This window comes from Odontesthes bonariensis, chromosome 3 (assembly GCF_027942865.1).
Source record: "Odontesthes bonariensis isolate fOdoBon6 chromosome 3, fOdoBon6.hap1, whole genome shotgun sequence".
NCBI classification, from domain to species: domain Eukaryota; kingdom Metazoa; phylum Chordata; class Actinopteri; order Atheriniformes; family Atherinopsidae; genus Odontesthes; species Odontesthes bonariensis.
In genome coordinates this window covers 25,436,547-25,462,221 of record NC_134508.1, presented here as the reverse complement: position 1 = coordinate 25,462,221, position 25,675 = coordinate 25,436,547, and the positions used below count along the sequence as shown (strand labels likewise).

The 25,675-nt window shown below is 38.0% G+C and overlaps 1 protein-coding gene across 1 annotated transcript in view; it reads right to left on the bottom strand.

Annotated features, from left to right (window-relative positions):
- gnai2b (guanine nucleotide binding protein (G protein), alpha inhibiting activity polypeptide 2b) overlaps positions 1-25,675 on the bottom strand; it is a 43,673-nt gene that overhangs the window by 10,922 nt on the left and 7,076 nt on the right. The window contains exons 2-3 of the mRNA XM_075461233.1: positions 4,009-4,051; positions 1,378-1,519 (exon numbers count right to left, since the gene is read on the bottom strand). Of these exons, the coding sequence (XP_075317348.1) occupies positions 1,378-1,519; positions 4,009-4,051 (185 nt within the window). The remainder of the gene's footprint in view (positions 1-1,377; positions 1,520-4,008; positions 4,052-25,675) is intronic.

The following is a 25,675-nucleotide window of genomic DNA, read 5'->3' as shown; positions in this document are numbered from 1 at the left end:
CTAACGTTGATTTTAATTCCCTGATGGGTTCATCACAGGACAGCACACCGGTGCAGTCATGAGTACTGGACCCTATAATGACCTCCTGCGTTGAGCCTCAGCTCGAGGTTTTCTGTGAGGCAATTGCATGTTCTTCCTGTACCTGCGCAGGTTTCTCAGGATGCTCTGGTTGCTTCTGATTTTAGGTTAAACTGTGATTCTGAATAGCACAGTGATGGACAAGTAAGTTACATAATAGGCATGCAGTGTTCTTAGGGTCTTGCCAAGATCCAATCTTGCATGGTTATTCTGGTTGCTAAAGCACAACCAGGCAAGAGCTACATGCTAAACTCACAGTTTAAAAATAGCAGTCCTTAAAACAATAGATAAAGTCGAACTGGCAGTGTCTTTTAGATACTGAGATAAGAGATACCCAAAGACTGACTACTGCTTAGATACAGCTGACAGTGGCTGAGTAATTGCTGCTTGCAGATGTAGAATGATGATTCACAGTTATTTAGAGAGAGAAAAAAAAAAAAAAAAAAATCAGACTGGGAAGACAAGGTCTTCCTTAATTCCGGTTACATCTTACTCTCATTTCTGACACTGAATGTTTAAGTCAAACTAGTCTGGTTTGCATTTCTCAAAAACACAAACATGGAAAGCCATTGGCAGCTTCTTCTGCAGCTTCTTCTGCAGGAGCAGTTATTACATGTAGTTTCAGACTCTAACTGTCTATTATAATTTTGAGCGTACATCAGAGATGGAAGAGATGGAGCTGGTAAAACAAGTGTCAAGCAAGCTTCCCTGCAGGTTTCAGAGATGTTTCAGAAAAGGATAACACAGTGTTGCAGTTCCCATCACATCAATGTTACATCAACGTTTCTGCTGACAAAAGGCTGCTGTGAACAGCTGCATGCTGGAAACCACATGGTCCCACATTTGTTGCACTGGCAGAGCTTGCCAGTGTTATTGACTGAACAAGTACTGCCAAGAGAAAAAACAAGACCTGGTTTCCCAGAGGCACACAGCCTTGAAATAATCTTTGTTCGCTTAGTTGTACTTGGATGGCTTCAAGTGAGGGAGTAACGCGTTTAAACTCGTGTGACTTGAGTTCTGGGAAAACATGTTGTAAACCTGAAAGTCTGCTCTATATAGACAATTGCAAGACGCTGTGGATAAAGCAGACTTTGTTGGGGCCTGAGGGACATCCTGGTCTGCCCATGATTAGTAAGGCTACCTTAATTCTGCATTCTCATGAGTGTGTATTTCTTGTGGTTATGCCAGGCTCATGCGCATTCATGTTGGGTTTAGAGAGAAACACAATAAAGAGCATCACCGTGGTTGTATATAATGCAATATGTTAACAAATACATTGTGTGTCTTTGTGTATCTTACCCCTCTGGCAGAATTGCTGTAGTCTATCTTGAGACTGGCCATGGCTTTTACAATAGCCATAATAGATTGGATAGTATTACTGTAAACAACTGCTCGATACTGCTTACACTCATCTTCTGAGTAGCCATCTTCATGGATGATCCTGAGAAGATCAAGAAAGATGCAACATTTATCTCAAAGAGCATTGATGAATAGATACGCTCTGCAAAAGTAATTATGGTTGCTTTAATAAATCCTGATGTTCATAGTGGCCATTAAAGGCTACTCTTAATGCACTTCAAATGTAAGTGACAGCATTCAGACATTTGACTTTTGTAATTAAAGCAGAATCATGACAATAAGAAATAAAATTATAGCCAGTGCAGTATGCAAGTAAAACCTGTTTTCATATAGGCTATCATATCAATTATCTGAGAAACTGCAAACTCATACAGTATTGTGTTCACAATAACTTGGTCTGACTGCTGTTCCAGCAAGACATGTTTCATAAAGTCAAATTTATTAGCTTTCATGCCTAAACACAAAAAAACACACACACTGAGAGATTAAACCTCAACAACAAATTACAGGGTTTGCAGATCTCAGCAGTATTTGGAAATAAATTGAAAAGTAAGTTGAAATGGTTTGCAGAGCAGAGGACATGATGATTTTGTTCCTGCATTAAAAAAAATGTGTCAGAGCACATGCTGGGAGATGGAAACACCTTTTGCAATTAAATGCCGTCGCCTACTTTAAACTCATACGACTGATGCAGCCAGTTTATTTCAGGAAGTTTGAATCTTTGAAGCAGGCGCACACTTATCTTGTGCATAAATGAACCAAAACATTGTAACAAATTGTGAGCTTTTTTTTTTTCGTCATAGGTAATAACTTTGATGCCAGTGTTAGCGTTTGTGTGGCTGTGACATTAGTGCCCTTGTCTCTGTGCATATGATATGAACCATCCTGTGTCACACAGTCAGATATGTTAGAGGGATCATTATAGATGGCTGGCCAAGCCAAAAAAACGAGCTAACTCAAATATTGACTATTTACAGATTTAAAATGGAAATTATTCCAGTGAAAAGTAGGTAGCAGTCGATGTATCCTATAACTAACCCGCTTTAACCTATAAAGGGTTGTGAGCGGAAGAGCTTATTCCTGCAGACATTGGATGAGAGGCAGGGTACAACCTGAGCAGGTTGGTAGTTCATCACAGTACTAACATAAAGACAAAAACAACAAAGTGCACTAACAATTGGGCCACTTTAGCATCATCATTCAACCATACACCTATCTCTGCAAAGGAGGCACTGGAAAAATATGCCAACTCCAAACACAAAGATGGGGTAATCCAGCTGACCTGAATCTTTGAACCCTGAAGTGACAATGTTGATCTCTGCTCCACTGTGTTGCCTATGGGTAGGAGTAACCATCAATTCAAAATCCCTAATAAATTATTTTCACTAAGTATATATAGCAATACATCGAACAATAACATGAAAATGCTTTACACTCTTATAAACTAAGTAGTACGATAACGGTAATAACTTGCTTTGTATGCTGAAAAGCAGTCTTTATGGACCGCACTGCTCTTTGGTCTACAAAGGAGCATAGTTACTGAGTACTCTACTGTTCTCAAGCCAAAACACCCTGAGAGATGATGTGTCACAGTTCAGTTAACACACAGATGAACTGCATAAACTCTGCAGCATTCAGCTGATGCAGTAACCTGAGTTTATCTCTGGCAATAATATCACTCGGATTGAGGACGAAGTGCCTTTGCATTCACAAGCATCTATTTCATCAGGCTGCATGAGGAAGAGCAGAGAGAGCAAGCTGGGACATTTCTCCATTAATTCTAAAGTCAAGTTCCCCGCTGCTTTTGCCAGAGTAGTGATGCATATGTTATTAAAAGGTGGTCATTTAGAAAGTGTCTACCTTATTTCAGGCAGGCTTTTGCTAACTTTCTAGAGGATATTTTCTATGCGTAATATTTTACAGCCCAGCAGTGTTATGAGTGTCTCACGGGGGGGGGTGATTTATCAGACTGCCTGAATGTGTTAATAAATTGGCTTCAAAAGCAATAGACTGTTCTTGTTCTAAGCTCATAAAAAATGGATTGAATGTCTGACTAGCCCTGAAGAATGTGAATAATTAGGCGCTCTAGGGTCCTCTGCGTGTGCATGTCCATTTGTGTGTTAAGAAAGCTGTGCAGACATTACAGAAGCCTCTGTATTCAGAAATTTATGTTTTAAACAGTAAAATAAGTACAGTGATCAAAACATCCCTGGAACCGCACAGTAGGAATAAATTGATCTTATCTAACAATGGTTACTACTGTAAACTACTGAGGTTCTGATTTAATGTGTCACGGTCAGCACCTGAGTGTGAGATCCAAACACGTGAATCCCCAGGGCAGACATACTAGTTTATTTTCTAGCTTTTAAAACTGCATTGTCAAATTTCCATCAAATGCAAAAAAGTAATTTGACATGAAATAACTTTCTTTAGTTTTTCCGAATCTAGTTTGGCACACAGGTGTCTGACCTACTACTTTAGTTTCAGACAGGCAAAGACATCCATCTTTGAGCTACACAGAACAAAGAGTTCAACATAATTTGAGAAAAAAAAAAAGATTTTGCAACTTACTTCATTTGCTTTACAATGGTGCTCTTTCCCGACTCCCCAGCACCTGTTGAAACATCACAACATTAGAATTTCACAGGACCCCAAAGTGTTGTCTTTGTGTACTTGTGATTGGAACAAAGTTCAACATCAGCAGTGGCTCTTTCTGCTCTGAAACCACGAGCGACTCAGTAATGACCTGCCTCTGAAACCATTTTGTTAGCTTGGTTGTCTGCTTTATTTGTGTTTCCATTCGTGAGGACATGATGTACAGATAACTTCCAACATAAATTCAGATGTTTGTTTTCATTACCCAAATATCAGAAGGGTACATGATGATGCAGCTTTTACCAGCCCATGCTAAATAATGACAGAAGAAAAAACACAACAGTGGTTTGGGATTGCATTTTATAGTTAAAAAACTATCATCTAACTGTGGATTTATGCAACAGTTATGCAAAACATTGTTGCATTCATACAACTAGACAGAAAAATTTGCATGTGGCACAAAACATTGGAAATTGACCAATGTGAACTATCCAGCACTTTGCCAAGTGAAACAGAAATCCGCTGCCAAACATCTCTTTAAATGTAAGAAAAATTGTAGTTTCACAAGATAATTCGATTTGGCCCTGAAACCACCGGGATGTTAAGGCTCTGTAGCATGCAATTTTATTGAGTAATAAAGGTTATTCCATTCTATTGTACTCTATCTAGAGTTGGTTTGCTGTAAAGGCAGACACACAAAAGATGCACATGTAGAATGATGAAAAATATCCAGTGAAACAAATACTGTATAAAAAATAAAGAGCAACTCCATATTCATCAAGTGAAATTACATTCTTTTAGTGCTTAAAAAGTAACACAGAACAGAAGCAAATTAGTCAGATGAAAAATTCACAACTCAGAATATATCTGCTTTTGTTTCATAGTAAATAAACCTAGTATACTGCTGCATTTCATCACCATTCTCTTACCAAAATACCGAGTCTTTGACAGGTGCTGTCAGGACTATGCCAGCATGAACTGTCCCTTCACACCACCTGACCCAACAAGCATCAACTTAGCCTGGGGTTGACACTGGGGACCTGCAGTTTTACACGTTCATGCTGTCAATGCTCATCATATAGCACACTTACATGGGACAGATGTGGCACAAGAGGAAGAGTGGGCATCAGTCAAAGAGAAGTACTGGTTCAATCCCAAAAAACAACATTCTTGGGAAAAAAACTTGGTATAAACCCCACATTGCCCCCCGAATGTGTTGCTTGTACGCTTCATGTTTATAAATCTAAGTTTTTCTCTTCGATTCTGTTCAAAACTTACACAGGAATCCAGAAGCAGACATGCTAGTCTTTCTTAAAACTAACAGAGATTACTATCACGCCCATGGGATTTTCCCCATGTTTTTTGTTAAACACTTTTATGAACACACACTAGCAAACTCTTTACAACATTTAAATTCATGGCAATTATGTTTTGGTTTTTGAGTTGATGTTTTGCCATTGCTTTTCCCCTCACTTCACATACCAGGTCATTAGTTTTCACTCACGTCACCTGTTTGTCATTGTCCCCAGCTGCACACTGTCACCAATCACTCCCAGTTCCCTATTCAGTTCCCAGGATCCCCTGTCTTTTTGTGAGATCTTTACCTGATTTTCGCCCCTCATGACATGCTACGGCTTCACGCAAAGTTAAGTGTTTTTTTTTCACGTTATGCCAAGTCTTTTGTTTTTCTTTTTTCATGTTCATGTCCCACATTTTAAGTTTTTTGTTATCCGGCTCAGCCGCGCCTTTTGATTTGCCTTAAGTTAAAAATAAAACCCTGTTTGCTTTCTACTTCTCTCGAGTCCGCATCCGTGTCCTGCCTACCCATCCATCCTGACAGTTACGTATCAAGGAGACTGTCCTCGTCCTCCAAACATGCCCGTGAGGCATTTGTTCATGCAGACAGCTACAATCAATTATGTTCAAGGAATATGTAACCTTTGGTGGTCGTGAGAGCAACTGCATGTAAAAAAAATAAATAAAATAAAATTCATATCACGATGATGCAGTTGTGTTGTAAAAAATGATGTTGTTTGACCTGAACCATGATTGTTTTCTAACCCTTACAAAATAGTTTTAATTCTAAAGGTCAAATCTAAAGTGACAACATTTCAATGCATTGTGTTTACATGTAAGCAAAGCAAGGCCGCATCCATGACGGTGACAGTTGTGTCATGTTATTGTCTAAATCCAACCAGGAAAAGACAAAGAACATTTGAGTGAAGTATTGTCGTGTTATGAATGTAAGTATGTCAGTCTCAACTCCAATCTAACTCCTCCTGCTTCTTCCTTTTGAGGTCTTGGTGGCTTTTTTTCAATGAAATCAGCTCTGATGTGAACATGCTGATATGAGTTGGATTTCCCTTTTGCCACTTCTACTTAACAGAATGCCGTTATGAGATGTATTAAGGTGAATGAACAAACAACCTAAATGACCATTTTAGTCGGAGGACTTTATGCCTCTTCTATCTGGTACATCAAAATGTTTCTGCAGTGTGATAAACATGATCGAATAATGTCAATATTGCCTGTGATTGACAGGCACTTATCTCTTGTGTAAGCAGAAAGTTTAACTTGTGGAAAGTGGAAGATCAGTCTCCCTGTAGACCCACATATGTTTGGAGGTCACCCTCTTGACACAAGATTAAAATTCTTCCATTAATATTTCAGCCTACCGGGAGGTGAACACTTGTGATCAGGAGAGAAAAAGAAATTCTTCATGTATGGTGTTTTAGGAGAACTGGCCGCTGTTGTCGCGATGCTTCAGGGGAAAACTTAAAGGGACACTATGTAATTTCTTCCCCCATCTAGTGGTGCAATTTTATTTTGCAAAGTTGAATGAATTTGCTCTCTAGCGCCTCACGTTTTCAAATGTGCGCTGCAACTTCTTGAACTACGGCAAGCGGAATGTGTCAAGATTCAAGAAGCTATAGCTTCAGACTCAAGGTCCATACAAACAAAAAGAAATCAAGACACACAGTACAAAGGATTACATAACACACATACAACAACACTATGAATACAGATGACAGATAACATGTCAGATAACATAACATCTCCTTTGGTGTGCAAGCAATGCAATTAGTCATATTCCGGGAGTTACCGGAAGTGACGTCGACGCAGCGTTAGCATTAGCCTGCGTTAGCAATAGGAGCATTAGCAGCGGTAAATAAACTCCCGGTAAACTTACAAACTTTCTAATGCCTCGTTTTGTGAGTTAAGAGCCTATGTGTACTACGGCAGAAGTTTGGTAACAATCAATGCATTATTAGTGGGATCATTTACGAGATAAAATCTATTTAGCATTTTTTTTTTTTTTTTTTTTTTTTAAACTTTATTAGTAAATCTACAAAATAACAGTTTACAAATGTGAGCATAACGCCAAAAAGAAGATATCCAGGGGGAGCATAGGAATAATAATAAAAAGAAGAAGATGATGCACTTACAAAAAGAAAGCTAATGAACACAAAGACATATGTGCCAAGGAATAAAATTTATTTAGCATTAGCGGCTGTAATAAGCCATTTGGCGGAAATGACGTCACAATGACGTCATTTCTGCTTGTAGGCCTGGTGGGGAAATCGCGATTCGAAGTGCTTTATGTCCCTCTCGGCACTTCGTCGTTTTTCATAGACCGGAAGGACATGGCAGCCTCCATAGAGCTTACCTGCTCTATGTAGATACAGACAAGTTATTCTTCACTCAGGAGGATAAGTGAGATTTTTGACAGAGATCATTTTACACCAATGAGGACTAACTTATGAATGAATATGTTGATTTGAGCTAATAAATGACTTAATTTATTACATAGTGTCCCTTTAAAGGAGAAAGTTGTCCAATTGTTGCAGGCAGGAAGAGTACACAATAAAAACGTTATTGCTCTTATTCATCTTCAAACTGGAATTCAATTATAAAAATGTAATTTTAAAAAAAAGGGCAGGAGTATTTCTCTATACAGAAAACAGAGTCCCGTATCAAAAGGCCTCATGTTGTAGAAAATGATATCTCTCTGTAAAGGCTGTCAAAGTATCAGAATGGTCATTCCATGGAGCCCGCATGCTTCACCTGGAACAAACATCCAATCCGTCAGCAGTTGTCTCATAATCTCCCATCATCATGAACAGACTTTAAAATGTCCCCGCTACAAGCAAAGCATGCCAAATGTTTGTTGCTGGTTGCAATAAGAGTCATCTTAATAGTCATCCTGTAACCATATTGTCTGTCACATCAGCACATACATACGTTAAAGATATCAGCTGTGTTGTAATTACAGATATACAGTATCTACATGAAAAAAAAAAAAAAAAAAAAAAAAAAAAAAAAAATCACCAACAAAGACAGTTATAGGCAACAATAACCTTTTTTTCTTTTCCCTCAAATACCATCTGACATGGTGATGTGTGGTCAGTTGAGTGTGATGACATATTGGCTTTCCTGCATGAATCTGCAGATATGTGAGACTTACATGATCAAAGACGTAAACATTTGCTCGGCGTTCTGATGAAATATTTACCAGGTGGGACGGTTCATCCGTTTATTGGCTGATGGGTAAATGATAATGTCAAGTCAAATCAATTTATAATAGTAGCCTTCTGTGAGTATTGGAGAAATAGTTGGATATTTTTGGAAAACTGCTCACAAATCCTCTCGGCCATGGAGGCAGCATCTGGCTTGCGTAAGTTAGTAAAAAGGCTATGAACAGGGGAAAACGGCTGGCTTCCGGCCTTCGTGGTACCACAGTATCATATCCTCAAGAGACGAAAGATTGCGCTAGAGATGTTCTATAATAAGTCTCAAAAGAAAAAAAAAGCAGAAAAAGAAAATGTTTTCTCCCAATATGTCTGTTTTTTTTAAATAACTATTTATAACAATAACAACAGAGCATAAACTGACCTACACCAAATATTCAAGGATCATTTTCTACTGGCAGCCTACATTATATCTGTGAGCTGAAATGTACCCATAATATTTGCTCACCGATAAATCAAGATTCAAAATATACAAGCTTTTTCATGTCTATATAATGGAAGCTGATGTAGGAACAGCTATACAGAGATTGTAAAGACCATCACACACAATGGTAATTATAACTGAGTGATCATAAGAAAACTATGAATGTATTTGTGGTCTTTAGAGCACAGATAGATATGTCAGGCAATGTTAAAGTTAGTAAACCAGGTTACTGTCAAATAATTCATGATAACAACATAAGAAACATTAATCCATCACAGTAGGATACAACCAACAGCTATCTCTCTAATTCAGGTACAGACAGTGACAGTCAAAACAAGGCTTAATTTTTTGAAGGGGACCAAAATATACTCCCAAGTTGATCATTTGACACTGTGCAGGATATTAACACAGTGTTATTAGCCAATAAAATAACTGGTTCCAAAACTAATATCAACAGGTGGCTCACAGAGCTCAAGCGTTTAGCTCAAGTAAATCTGTACATGTCTAGCCTGCAGAGAACATCAAACAATATTGATTAAAAAAAAAAAAAAAAAAACACATGAAGCCAATGAATCTACAGAACTGGGACAAGTGAGGGGAGAGTCAGTGCAACACAGTTTCATCTATGTGCAGAGCTGACAAGCTCCTTTATTTTAGAGTCGTTACAACTGACACAGGATCTCTCTCTGGCAACAAGGAGCCAACATCAACCCCCATTTTCCTGCTTCATCAACCCCAACTATTGAAAATGGTTCCCAAGATGCTTTTTAATGAGTGCCAGAATAAAGTGCAATGATAACAACATGATTTGTAGCAAGAAAATCACCACTGGCCCAGCATCAGAAAAGACAGCCATTGTTTCGCTACAAATCCAATTCTCTCACAGGCCCACTCGCACTGATGACAGCTTGGCAGCCATCTCAGTAACTCACTGCTGATGACACAGAGTCCCCACTGGTGGACTGATTACATATACTGTATGTCAACAAACACCTAATTATCCACACATAATCTCAGAGCATATCATGTCAATCATGAAATCACCTGATTCTTGATGACCGCTTCAAACTTGGCAAGTGTATTGATAGGGACACAAGCAAGTATAACGCTGCGTGTGAAGTCATTTCGATGAGCAGTTTTCCTGTTTTGTTTTAAATGTATTTCCAAGATTTTATGGCTGCTGTTAGTGGATTGGAAAAATGGAAGGGGTGCTCTGATTGGTTGCTTCATTAGGTGGCTGTCAGTTATTTTGCTGTCAAGGAGCTTTTGTCATCAGGAGCCTTGACATCACATCGTTTACATTCAACTAGCTTCAATAAGTTAATTATACTGTGCCGGACATCTGCTTCTGCAGACAAGTAAGAGGCAGGAGGCCTTTAATATATTGTGCCACAAAATGTTTAGAATCGTCTGATCTATAAGAACACACCGCCTCTGTTTGGTCACTGTGACTGAACAAAGATGGGAAACAATGCCTTTAAATCTGCAAAGAGAATACCAGCTTTATTTCCTAATTATTATTTTTCTATACTTATTATCATTATTGTCATTACTAGATAGCTGTTGCATCACACAGCTGCATTTCCTAACTGAGAATGTGTCCTTTTTTCATTTTTCTTCTAATGAATTTTATTTGTAACAGAAGCATCATCATGGAGAGTCATTCCCCTCAGAAGCATGGAGTAAGCATTCACTTAAGGGAATAAAAGTCAAATAACAGCCTGGTAATATTGAACCTTTAGTAACAGAAAACACACAAAAATACATTTTGGAAAAAGAAAAAAACAGCATTTTAAAAAACACAACAGGAAAACAGAAACCTAATAGCAGTTTACAAATTGAAAGAAAAAGAAAAAACGTTGATGGATCCACACATTAACTCATACATAAACACTGTCAAATCACAAACAGCAAACACTGTCCCTATACTTTTGCCATGTTTCTAAAATGTTGCTGTGTTATGCAGAGTTTGGAAGTGCCAGAATGAAAATACTTTCATACTAGACTGCTCTGGTGCCCCTGGAGCTTATTATAAGGAAGAATGTTGAAGCTGCTGAATATACTGGACAATGCTGTGCACCCTCTACATAACACAGTGATAAAAACAATGAAGGATGTCCAGTTAGAGGCTCCTAAAGCTCCTTTGCAACAAAAATGTTAAATGTCATTCCCACCTGCAGCAATAACTCTGCCCAATCATTTTTGTAATATGACTGTTTTGATATTTTATGCTGCAAATAAATGTCCCATTTTGCAATTAATAAAGTGTGACTTAATTCAATTCAATTCAAACTTGCACTAAAACAAGCCCACCCTTGACAGATTTGTTGGAGAAGGTGTAAGACAGCTGACTTTCTGTGGTATAAATTTGTCACACAGTCTTTAATTATGAGTCCAGGGCCAAGATAAGTCACAATATGAACTGGATGAGAATAGCTGTGTACAACAGGGAGGAGGATAAAAATGGCTGTAGTGGCTCACAGGGCAAAGATTCACTTTGGATAAGGGAAGCATTGTGTCTTAACTATGAGCCAACGCAAACCAGCTTGTATCCAGCTAAAGGGAACAAGACGTTAAAAGTAAATCATCTCTATCTAGAACATAATGAGACTAAGGAAAAAGTGAAGAGAAAGCACTATGATCTGAAGGCAGGTAAAGAAGAGATGAGATGGGTGCCTCTGGGAGTAGTGATAGATGGCATGGAAAAGTGACAAATGAGCTTAAAATGGAAGAGGTGGAGGAAGACAATGCAGAATAAAATGTGTTAGAGATCCGAGCATGAAGGGTACTGATCAGGAGAAATGGTACCATGATGAACTAATATACATAAGGGGTTATCAGCCAGTTTGCAGTTAATTACAATATTCAGCATGTAAAATGTGTTGGAATGAGAGATGACATCAATAATGTAAAGCAGTAAGCAAACACCTGTTTTGTTCTCGACTTTTGTAGCACTTATCCGTCACCAGATGAGTTGTTTACTTTAATTGCATACAGCAGCAAATGCAGCTGAATACGACATGATTAGAATTCTAAAACTTCCCAAGCATCTTTTCTCCAAAGAGGCATTGCAAACCAAATTTGTGGATCCCTTTCACTGGCTGAAAAATTAACCATCCTTGCCCTTCTGCCATGCTATTAAAGTAAACCAGAAGGGACAAACCAAACACTGACTCTAGAGTGGGGCCTTTGATTTATCCATTTATTTATTTTTTGCAGCCAATGCAATTTGGGTGAGGGTTTGGATGTTCAGCTGGCTACAATTAGCTTTAGGCAATAATGTCGACGTCTCGTTTAATAATTAAACAATTTTCTCTCCAGAAGCTGTTAGTTTAATTTGTTAGTTTATCACACATTTACAACAGGAACTGTGTGGCTGTTTTCAGTTGGTTTAGAGAAATACATGAACTAGATTGAACAGATTCATCAAGTTTGCATGCCTGAGTTTCTGTGGAAACATGAACAAAGACACAACACACACTACCACACACAGCAATGCCACATGCCACAGCAGAAGTGAGACTGCAGCATCAGCAACAGTCTGAGACTAAAGGTCTTTGTCTTTGTAACAACCTTTAAAGTGTTAAGAGACTAACAATGCTATGAACGCCATATAGACAGGCATAATGTGTCAGTGCTCACAATGTGAGGTTAATGTGTTTTATAAAGCTAAAGCTGATGGGATGCAAATTTTTGGTAATAAATCAGTTTCACAAATTTCGACCAAATGATGTGCAGATAAAAAGTAAGATAAAAGTGCAGAAAGAACAGGCTGGGGAATGACCAAAGTGAGGTCAACCTGACAAGGAATTTCAATAGCATTTTTTATGGCAATGTTTGTAATAGTTTTTGAGAAAACATATTAAGACTCAATTGTAAATATCATGGTAGCACTAATCAGGGACCAACTAATGTGCATAAAGATCTGTACAATATGTTATGGTTGTTAATTGAATATTTATATAAATACTCAAAAATACAAAAAAGAAAAAGTCATCATCTTGACCTAACTAAGCAAATAAGTCATACTCTTCTGTTGTAAAACATCTGCAGTGATTAATAAGTTTCAGCTAGCAACAAGTTATTTAACCCCAACAAAGAAATGTAGCTTCTCACTTCTCGCTTTCTGAAACAATCATGCCGGAAACACATGCTATGGTTGTGGAAAAGATGTTCCTCTGTTTCAAAATGATCAACTTATTGGTCTGAATCAAACAAACAAAATGACAGAGGAGATTTCTTGCGCCATTGGCAGTGGGTTAAGAACTGTCCAAAGCATTTTCAAAACCTAAAAGGCTTTAAAAATGACAACTACCAACTACCATCTTCCAGGAAGAAATGTAGTTTTATAAAGTGCTGCAACCATTATGCCTAGTGCCTACTGTATAAGCCTATGGGGGCAGCGATATGATCTGGAGTTGTTGCAGTTGGTCAGATGAAGGTTCACAAGATTAGGTGTAAAACAATTAGAATACCTGAATATACTAAATGGCCAGCTTTTTCCATCAATAGATTTCCTTCTTTCCTGATGGCATGAGCACATCAGGTCTTGATTGGGCGCAAATTTGCAAAAGAGTAGTTCAGGTAGCATGTCCAGATCCTAACCTCACCAAATCTTGGGCATGCAGGGTTGAAGATTTTATGCAGCAACACAAGATCTTAGCAAAAAAACTCTGAGCGGAAATAAATTCTGTGACATTGCATAAGCTTTTTAAAACGAAGCCAAGCGTAATGTGTGCTGTAATCAAAGGTCAAATTTGGTAAAACCAGTTTTCTAGGTGTGGGATATTTCTATTGGCCAGGCAATATAGTTTGTCAGCCTGGGCTGGAAATCTGCAGATAATAGATCTTGTGACAGTCTGTTAATTGCAAGCTGAAGTGCAAGTGCAAGCACTTTAACCCAGCATCTTTCAGAGGCCTATAATCACAAACACTGTGTTTCACATGTCTGTGTTACACAGCTCATTGCCATGGAATTACTTCTGTGGAGACATTTAACACATCTTGGCATATGCCATTATCCTAGGCTATCAATTGTCGGAGCAACTGCCATGGGAGAATGACTCACTAGCCTCGCTGTGGCACGATTCCTTTTTTGCTTTTATCTAAAATCGCTGTACCCAGCTGTTTGTGCCACGACTGGTCACATTCAACATATTTTCATAGCCATTTAAATGTTAGTCTCCTCTAGGCATTGCACTGAACAGAATACATAAAAATTGTGCTGTTGCTATTTAAAGTCTTGTTTCAGTGTACCCCACTGACACAAGGAGGCGTGATGTTATTGTATGACTCAGTACATAACCACAGTTTTCCTATTTACTCAGAGTGGAATTAATCTGAAAGCACAGTATGTGATTAATAGAGACCTGCTGGAGCAAGTCATTCACTTTTGCAACATAAATAGGAGTTTATGTGGGACTGGTGGTCAGTAGCATGATGACAAAAGTGAAAAAAAAAATTTTAGAACAATGATTTTAAATAATTTCACACAGTTTACTCCTTTTCCATTTACCTATTGACAGACATTTTATGCTCAGCGTAAAACTGGGCTCACTTTTAACCTGCCATCGGAAGCGACCATTCAAAATGTACTGTTCATGTTTAGAAGGCAGAGGTGTGTCACAGGTACGTCATCTTAGTTCCAAAAATAAATATCCATAACTTCTGCATGTGATTCTACTTAGACTCACTCACTTTATATTAGCCTCTCTGCCCCAAATCTGTTTTGTGCACCATGTTTTAGAAAGTTATTTATCTTGCATTAGATGAGTGAGATGCACCATTTCATACTTTTGTTCATCTTTGTCAGCAGGTCTCCTGAAAAATTACGAATGTCAACTGGGATGGTAATGGAAACAAAAATTCAAGGTCTTTGGTGGTTTATAGACTGACGCTCCTCAGTGATTGCTAACCCAGTGACTACATGTTGTGTTGGGGATTGCTCCATATATGCTCATCCACCAAGAGTTTAGTGCTTTGTTGATTTGAAGATTGTGTGAAAGACCAAGCCCTCCCTTTATGGGTACTGCTAAAATAGTTTCCTGAAAATCCCTTTCCATCCTCACTTATCACTGCCTCACTTTTTTCACACTAATCTATGCTTCTCACAGGATTTAATCTACAGCCCATTTGCTGTATTTATGGCGTTAGAACTATGCTAATGAAGAGATTTAAAAAAAAAAAATAAAGGAGAACATGACTATTTGAACTGTAAAAATATTGGATCAACACAGATTTACTCAGTATGACAAAACATTTAGCTAAGGACCATAAACTGCGACTACAACGAGCCAGGCAGAACTTGCCTGGCATGAACACTTAGGACACCATGGAAACCAACATTTGAATGTGCAGATGGAATCAACAGATGGATGAAAAAACAGGGAGAGCAATACTGTAGGTCAGATGCTAACATAAGGGTTTTATTTTCTAGATTTTAGACTCAATTGAATGATGATTTTTATCATGAAACACAAAACGGAATAAGGAAAATACAGATCTAGTCCTTCTCTGTCATCTACAAAAAACAGTCAAACTAAAAAATTAAATAGCAAAACAAAAAATTGGCAAGAAATTTGACAGAGCAACCAGCCGCCACACCACAAGCATTTTCACCCTAAATATTAACTGTGCGGATTTGTATCGAATCATTTTTTAATAGGAAATAAAAAATATTTTTAAAGAAATACAGAGAAGCTGTGAGGTTGTTGCATAAGTTGAACTATCGAGCAAGAAAATGTGTGGAAGTTAGACAGAGTGGAGCGTTAAGTGTCAATTTTATAAAAAAGATTAGCTTCGTTGTCCACTGTAGGACATGAGTGGACATGGGGCAGCTGTAGCTCAGGAGGAAGAGCAGTCTTTTGTCAATCAGAAGATCCTGGTTTGATTCCCAGCTTATCTGGACCACATTTCAATTGTCTTTGGACAAGACACTGAATCCTACGTTGCCTCTGATGCATGTGTGTGATAACACACCCGATTCAGGTGAGAAATAGCTCTCTTCAAAAGAGTTCTGCACAAGCCTGCTAATGATTTGAATCAGGTGTGTTGAAGCAGGGAAACATCTGAAACCTGCAGAAGAGTGGTCCTCGAGGACTGGATGTGAACATCCCTGACACACATGTACAATGATCTACCACAGAAAAACTTAGCCAAAAAAAAAATCATTGTGGTGTCGTACATACTTTAGTCAATAAATTGATTCCCTTTCCGGGCTTGTATACTAGGACAAAGGAGGGTAGTCCAATTAACTGGCCTTGTTCAGATAGAACTGAAGCTCAACTAAAGTGTGCATGTAAAAGTATTGAGTAGGTATTGGAAAACTCACCTGAATAGGATTCGTCTTAAGTGTATCACACACTTGATTCTAGAATACTGTCCTCTTGCAGCAAGAAGTTATAAACAGCCCTTTGTGTTTTCAGCCAGCCTGAAGTCGAGCAATTCTCTGTACTCATATTGACCTGCCAGGAGCTGCAGTCTTTCACAAAGGCACTCCACCACTTCAGTTTGTCAAGAGGAACAAACCTTTGATTGCTTTTCTGAATCACAACATGCTAGTTCCAGCAGTGGCTGTCAACAAGCCATAATTTGTAGCACAGGTATTTCAGTCAGCCAGCCAGCCATGCAGCCCCCCCCCCGTCCCTCAACACCACCTGAACCCTTTTTCACATGCAGCATAGAGAGAAGCAAAGGAATTTTACATGGCTGGATAGAGTAGAGCATGCTAGTGCCTAATGTGGGAAAGTAGGTCATCAACCTTGTAGGAAGCAGTAGAGCTTTACTGCTTTACTCTGCGGAGAAGGATGCCTGCTGCACTCTTAGTGCACAGTCGATGTGAAATTGCACCAATGAAAGCCAGGAAAATTACATAAAAAACTAGCAAAGCTTAAAAGAAAAGGATCAGGGAGGAAACAACAGCAATGCATGTGGAAGCCTCTTCTTATGTCCACTAATCAACAACAGCACAAGGAGAGCATGAGAAACACATAAAAAAACAGGCCGTGATATGCCATGAAAATGTATGCAACATAATCAATCACTGCAGCCTGAGGAGGAACGCTGAGCTCAGAGGAGACACACTTCATTACTGGCTCGTAATAACAAAAGCCAGCACTTCTTTACATTTAATCCTTTTAGAACTCACTGAATCCTTCCGCACTATTGATTATCCTGTTTTAAATGAAAGCCTGTAAGCAGTGCCCATGTATGACCAGCACCCCGCTTGACTGCTCCATGCATTTCCACTAAAATCTTCTCTCACTATTGACAACATTTCCTCCTATTTAGCAAACATGGCACGTGCTGTGCAACAATGTGCTATTCCTTTTCTAATTTGTCTCTCTCTGCGTGCTCCCCCACGGCAGCAAAAACACTAGCCAAATGCATGAATTATTTGCTACGTTTGCAATGCTGAGCAGCATCCATCCTTAAAGGCTACCAATCCAACCCCTCTTGACACTTTAAGGTCATGTGTCAAGTAAAGTTGTCAAAAGTAGTAAAGCGTTGGAATTAAAGACACAAATTTCATCTCAGTAATATATATCTTAAAATTATGCTATTTTCAGCAGAAGTGTTTCTTTCTCAGTGATCTGCCTTTTCAGGATGAGGTTATGAGTATAACACTGTTCTGCATCCTTTATTTTCCACTCTATCAAATTTGACATTTCTTTCAGACAGCCAGTAACATTAGCTTTTATATTTCATATTTTCAGCCTGTACTACAATGAAGCAATTGTGCCGCTGCAGCACAAAAAAAGCTTTTTCTTCCAAGGTAAAATGGAGAGCGTTAATAGTTTCCATCAGATATTTAACCTTCGATATTGCACAACATGCCGATACTCAAATAGGAAGTATTCAAGTAGGAAGAGCTAAAATTGTCACAAAAAAATCAAGATAAATAGACTTTGAGTAAAATTTGAACAGATGAGAAATTTTGTTGGTATTTTTGTTTTTCTTTCATGATTTCCTGATTTTGTGTTGCTGTATACCAACTTGGATGTTTCTTCATTACTGTGTGAAATGCTGTTTTAACATAAAACTGATCGACATTTTTCCTGAGGTAAGAAAGAGATTGTAACATTAACTCCTCATGAAAATACAAACTGATTTTCTGGATTATTTCTACAGAATGTAATTACATTACAATCAAATCAATACTATCCCATCGTTATCCACAGTGAATGTTTACTCTTAGCAGAGCCGACTCTGTTTTTTCAGATTTTACACTTGGCAGATTGTTGGACATTTCTGATATCATGAAGAACACCAATCACAAAGGTCATTCAGAAGAAAATCACTATATTCTCAGCTCCATTAATTACCCTAATCAAATAAAGCATGTTATTTACTGGATACAACACCTAAAAAAAATGGTCACATTGATATTAAGCGGGGGGAGCAAGAAGGGTAAAAATAGAATGAGGCTCCAGACAGCAACATTGCTCCATTGTTTTGTTTTTTTTTACACACACACGTATATACACATATATATATATATATATATATATGTATATATATATATATATATATACTTATCTATCCGAGTTGCTTTTTGCTAGTTTTAAGATTAAATTTACAATGTTTAAATGTTCATAGAGCCAGCTGAAACAGGGCAACACAGAGACAATAAAAATCATTAAAGAACTAGCCTACGAAATTGATAAAGTCAATATCCAGTTTTGGTTGCCACCAGCTTATTGATGATGTATGGAGTATATTTGCTTTTTATGCAGCACAGAAATGTCAAACAGACCACATGTTTCTGATAACATTAGCCAGTCAACCCTTGCTAGTTTTTCAAAGACCAGTTTCTTTTTTTTTTTTTGGTTTGGCTTGGGAACATCTTATGGAGGCTAGCTTATAGTCTCCACCATTTCATCTCCAGCATTGGTTTGGGGCAAGATACAGTATCCATATAGCGCCATAAAATTAAATCCATGGAGAGTTATTTTGCTGACAATATCATATCATCATAACATCTGTTCTCTCCTGTTCTGTGCGAAACACAAGAACAAGAAACGTATGTGCAGCACACACAGAAACTATGATCCTGTGTGTTGAGTGGCCTGGCATTTAAAAAAAAAACATTTCTCATTCATATTTGCTGAATAGAAACCCAATTTATTCCATGTCTTAGATATGACAGGTTACAAAAATCCCATCTTTACAGACAAATTGAATGACACTTTAATTCATATGATCAAGCAGCAGTAATTAGTTTATATGCTGTCTATAGTGCAAATAATCAAGATCAAGTCAACATCAGTTAAGTGTTAAAGTTTAAATAGATAGTTATAGTTATTCTATATTCTGATTTAACCCTACATGGGCTAAATAAGCCATTGCGATGCATCTCTCTTGGGCACCCAGGAGTAATCTGCAAGTCACAATGACAAACATGACATGTTCATATCTTTCTAATTTCATACAAATACAAATACATAGAAAGATTTACTTTCTGCTAATGACACAACAATTGATCTCTTCATCAAACTTGGCACATTCTGACACTGAGGACTGATAATTTATGATGTGACAATTGAGGGTTCCCATATGTTGTCTCTTTGCAACATATCAAACCACCACAGCTGGTGTTTACCTCACAAACATACTGGATTCTCTCCTACCTCTCACCAGGATGACAGCAGATACTCTATACACTTTCACACACACAGATGAAGCATTAGGAGTGCAGGACAGTTGCTATTTAAAGGACCATAAAACCATTTAGCTTTTTGTTGGTGCACAAGATTGTTGGGGTGAGAACAGAGTTAACTTTTATGTGCTCACACTACCTCTTATCATCTCAAGATATGTTGGAGATAATCATTTATCAACGAGTTTGTTTATGAGGGCAGAGAAAATCTGAAATGCAAAAACCAGCTTTGGATGCTTTTTAATGACAGCTATATCAAATATCTTTATAAGAAATAGATGCTGGATGAAAGCCGAAAGGTATTAAATGACAAATGGTGTGGCTGTCTCAAATCTTGTCCATGTAAAACTCATCACCGTGTGCACACATACTGCATTTTACTGTGTACACTTGAGTAAGGTGCTGCAACCAGTTGCCATGGCTACAGCACTATATTACATATGTATATGTACTGCATATGTACACATAGATGCAATACCAGGCTGTAGGCTTTACTTCACTGACTGCCAGTATTGTTTTAGTCATCTTAAGATTATTGTGTTGTTGACCTGAGCAGCCACTTATATAAAGCCATGATGTAATTACTGCCTTTGTTTTTATACAGATTGCACCATCTCTCCCACATAGTTTTACTCCTGTCATTGCAATTACTGTCTTGATGTTGGAACAAGTTATATGTTCCACTGGCTTGACTCTCATTCTAACCCTTAAGCTGCTGCATCACAAACTCTTCTAAGACTTTTCCCTGCCATCCACCCATATTGCAGGTGTTACACAAGCTAACTGTATCATTGTTGAACCTTTATATTTGTGCCTGCTGAATTCATGTGCAGCTGTGAATAGTCATCCATAAATAGGAGACTAGACATAGAAAGACTAGAAAAGCGTGAGATAAATGCAGTTAATTTGCCATTTGATAACAATGGAAGATGGTTCACTGTGATCGTTCATGAGGTTTTATTACATTTTTGATGAAAATCAAATCACTTCTTTTCCAATCAGATAACCCTTATAACTTCCAGCACAACAATTTATAATCCACTGGTCAGTATAATTTAAAAGAAATAAGAGATCGCATTTTTAATGAAACTCGGAATGTGTGGTGGGAGTTGATAGCTGTTCCGGGAATCAACTGGGAACCAAATCGATGACTGACCTTGAATATAGAGGCTCATATTGATGGAGTCTGCAGCACAGCCACTGATCGTAAATGCTAGTGAATGTACTGAGTTTACATTGCTGCAGAGCAGACATTTCACTCAGCACAGCTCCAAAGCTACTGCACTCCACTGAGTAGATCCTTAAATCCTTCAGTGGAAAGTGAAGCAGATGATGGAGGGTAACCTCCTCCAAATATGCATGCTTTTCAATCTTTTATCAGTCTACTTTAGTGTCTTCACCCAGGACAGAGCAGCTGAGATCTTTAATAGATCTCACAAAATTGGCCATTATACAAACAAAATACTGTGATCAATCTGTATGACACATTCAAATTTAAAAAAAAAGAGCTAACAGTTTGACACTATGACAGTTTGTACAATAAAAGTGTTAAGTTCAGAATGTGAAGTCTTTTAAATGCGAGTGCACATTCCAAAAAATAAGGCAAATATATCTATTCCCATTGTTAGTAGGATCATGTGTATCATCAGAGCTCTGAGGGCTACAGCGTACATACAGAACTGTAGATATGTCCAGTAATACCTCCTCTTAGGGGACAAGCCTGTAAGCCAGACACCATAACGGGATGGTATTAATTACACTGTCTTCTGCAGGATGTCTTGGACCATAACTTCTGATAATCGTGATTTTCTGAGATAATTATGTTGGTCGATTATTTTTCCCTGCACTGGGACAGGACTGACAGTGAGCTGTTAGCTGTCTTACAGAAAGGCTAAATTAATAAATACTGACCCTTTTGGTTCATGAGTTGTGAGAGTTTCAGAGCCTCGATAGAAGATGGAACAGTGGAACAGTCGTCAAATGTGTTTCCGTAATGAACCCGTGGGTTGTGCCTACGCTTGCAGCCCTGAATGCAGCACTCTAATTGGAAATTAGCATGCGAGTCTGGGTGTCGTGTTCCCATAAATTAATATCCTTAAAAACCTACAAATACTACTGTGTCAGGTCATATTGTACTGCTGAGACAGATCAAACACTTTCCCGTTGCACTCAAAAGCTAGAGGTTAGCTGGTGTAGGCAGGATTTTGGACCAGTGTGACCACGGATGCAAGTCTAAATTCCAAATAAGCCTTTTAATCTTGGATGCATAATGAATCGGTGCAACTCTTGGACATCATTGCAAATTCATGGGTTTATATTTTCAGTTGCTTTACCTCTACAGAACCCTGTTTACAAAAAGGTAGGTATAAAACAAAATGATTTGGAAATTAAATGTTTTTTGTTTTAGTCCACATTTTATACAGTAGCAAATCTTTTTCAAGAGTATATCTAGATAGAATGTAGTCTGTAAATTGAAGCAAACATGGACATCGTCGCAACTGATAGATACACTCAGAGATGCAGCCAGAAATAAATCACAGATTTACTGTATCTGTAATGTCATCATCCCTAACAAAAGTGTAATTTACTCACCACAGAGATTGACTGTGCAAAAAATAAAAGGATAAATTACATGCGAATTGATAGAAACTAGATGATTTATCATGTCTTGGTTGCTGTTTCAACTGATTTAACGGATTTTATGGAGTTTGTGCTTTTATCTCTCCTCATTATGATGATTGTAACAGTCTTTTTACTTGTTTTAACAAGACAGCTTTGGATCGCCTTCAGACTCTGCAGAATGCCGCGACAACACCAGCAGAAGGTCCAAAATCACTTCAGTCTCGGCTTCTCTTCACTGGTTGCCAGTAAATTTTAGAATTCAGTTTAAAATGTTTGTTTTAACTTTTAGGGCACTACATGGTCAAGCTCCCGAGAATATTTCTGACCTGCTGAAAACTCACTCTTCTTAACAGGCTCTTAGGTCATCAGGTCAGAGGTTGCTGCTGGCCCCAAAACTCGTGGGGATCCGGCTTTGCAGGCTGTGGCACCAAGGTTGTGGAATTCTCTTCCACTGTCTTTACACTGTACAGACTCCAATGACTCTTTTAAAAAGGAGCTGAAGACATTTTTATATAGACAAGATTTTAGTTAACTTGGTGTTTGTATTCTGTTTTTATTGTTCCGACTTGTTATACTTTTATTACTTGTGCTATGTTGTGAATCACTTTGTCATTTTTATCTGTTAAAGTGCTATATAGATAAAATTGACTTACTTTACCTTCTTACTTACTAATTCATCGCATTTATTCCTCTTTCTTGTATCTGCACAGTTTCATGAATGCGCAACTTTTTGTGGTACATTTCTTAGATCAAATCAAACTTTATTTATAAAGCACTTTTCATACATTAAAAATGTAGCACAAAGTGATATACATGTTTAAAGAATATACATATTTACATTTACATGTTTAACAGGTGAAAGAATACATGGATCTACCTGTCCATGATAAAAAAGCATTTGATTTATGCCTACCACTTCTGGTAGGTAGGAGTTTTATGGTTCTCTATTGATGACCTCATCTACCACTTGCAGGACTAATAGATTAATGCAATATCCTGGCCCGGTAATGTTTCTCTCTATAACGACCTCTGAAACAGGATATATGGGGGGACAGAACCTTTTGTTCTCCTGCTCAAGAGGTTTTGACTGGACCAGTAAACAAATACAGTAAAGCAAGCCAATAATGGAGGCAGAAATGCTTGTGGAAAGTTTCATAACTCAAATGTGATCAATTACATTTTATGTGGGCCACTGACCTTTAAAGTGTTCCTACATCTTTTCCAGCTGCAATTATTCACTTCGGCCCATCTGCAGGCTGAGCAGAAAACCATTCTCACAGGGGACACAATTTAAAGAGATATCACTGATTCAGTATGTTGTAAGTCCAGGACCTACAGTACAGCTAGCAAATGTGGCTTACATATGGATATCTTCTTTGAACTATTCAGTGATTCTCAATGATTCTCTATGTTGCTCAAATATTTGATTTTCTCCCCGCCTCATCTGCCCTGTGGAGCTTGATGCTGCTTCTGTCAAAAATAGACAAAGTGCGTATTTTTAGCAGAGCGGAGGTTCGCTTCCTGAATGCTTCTGAATCACTCTGCAGCTTGTCTGGTAGAATCATAAGCATTCTTCCACGACCACCTGATTGCATGGATAAAATAGAATCCAGGTGGTTTCCTGTATAATAAAAGATAATTTAAAATATTTTTTCCTGATTCTGGACTATTTTTCTAGCAATTGCTTGGAAGCCTAGTTGCTTCATTGTTGCCTAAATCCACAATCATCTCCATCTCTCATTTCTTTGCTCCTTTGTCATCAGCCGTCCATCAAACTGAGAACCAATTAAGAACTGAAGGTCAAACCAAGTTACTGCACATCCAACACCTCCTACATCAACGGGCTTTGGAGACTGATGATGTCCAGGTTAGATGCTGATGACCCCTGCTCTGAACAATATTTTGCCACTTAGTAAAACATGTCTGCACTCTGCACTGTACTGTATAAGGGAGAACATGTGTGATATTAAAAGACAAGGAGAAAAAGTGATAAAAGAAGTTTCCTAAATTATGAATGGGGCTGATAATGGAAATGTGATTAAAAAAAATGAAAGATGGGAAAGGATCTGCTATGTCCAGGATGGACTTTTTTTTTCCATAAAATTGTATTTTACCATTTTTACAAACAAAAATGATGATTGCTGTTCAATAATGCTTTCATTCATTCCAATAACTTGAAGTAAAAACTCTCTACATAGGGTTTTCAATCTGAGTAAGAAGGAGGAACATAAAGGTTTGAACATGTGACAACAGTCAGACACACAGGCCTGAATATGAGTGCAATTCTCACTTCCGCAAATTCCAAACTTAACACTCTTACAGGGTGTCATCAACCACCATCCTGCTTCAGGAAATATCCAAAACTCACTTCCCACTCCATTAAAAGAGGTATACACATGAATGAATTGCCTCTGACATCATCTCATTCACTGACCCAAAATAAGGCACAACACATACAAGGGGCCTTAAAGATATGCTCATTAGTCCACTGCGACCTGGAGCCAAGTCACCTCATTAAGAGAAAATCTGCCTCTGATATTCTGCAGCACCAACGTTTTTTTTTTTTTTTAAAGAGGTTATCATTAGACATTGTGTTCTCTGCACAGAAAAAGCCTTACATTTTCAGAAGCAAACACAGAAGATTCACTTCTTACGAGTTCAGCACATAAATGCACATGTATTTCCTGACGACTTAGTGGTATTCACCAAAGACATGACTAACAGTCGATATGTATAATCTTTCAATGAGTGGGTAGCTGTGAAGTTGTCATCTCTAGATGGACAGTTTCACCCTGAGCTTTCCTCTCTGTCAAGAGAAGTGAGTAATGTCTGTGAAGCACTATCATTATAGTCTGCCTGCATGAGGAGGGAATTAAGTCATAAGCTGCAGTGGATGCTGATTTCAGGGGTTTCAAAGAAACAAAGTTGGCAAGAAAGAAGTATATCCTCAACATTTTTGGGGGAAAATTTGTGATAGGGAAGCAGACAGTGGCTTTAGTTTCATACCATTACAAGTATTTTTGAATGGAACAATATTTGATGGTCATTAGATCACAAATATAACTGGTAATTGGTACAATCCTATAGTGATTGCTTATTATTGTAAGCACCCTTTAGTATAAAACAACATTGGAGAAAATCTTATCCATAATTTTCTAAGGGAGGAAAGCTGTACTCACTAATTACTTTGAGCTGTTTCATCATGTTGTTAGCTGCAATATTTCCATGGCCATGTTTAGGGAAAAAAAACAGTTTATATGTGCTTCCGTGAGTTAGACCTGATACAAAACCAAATGTAATTTTCGTTAGCGACAGGGTGTCCCTCTCACTTGTCAAAATCTTAAATAAATGTTTAGTGGTCTTAGTGGACTATAAAAAAAACCTGACCTTGAATAGCCCATTTACAAATTT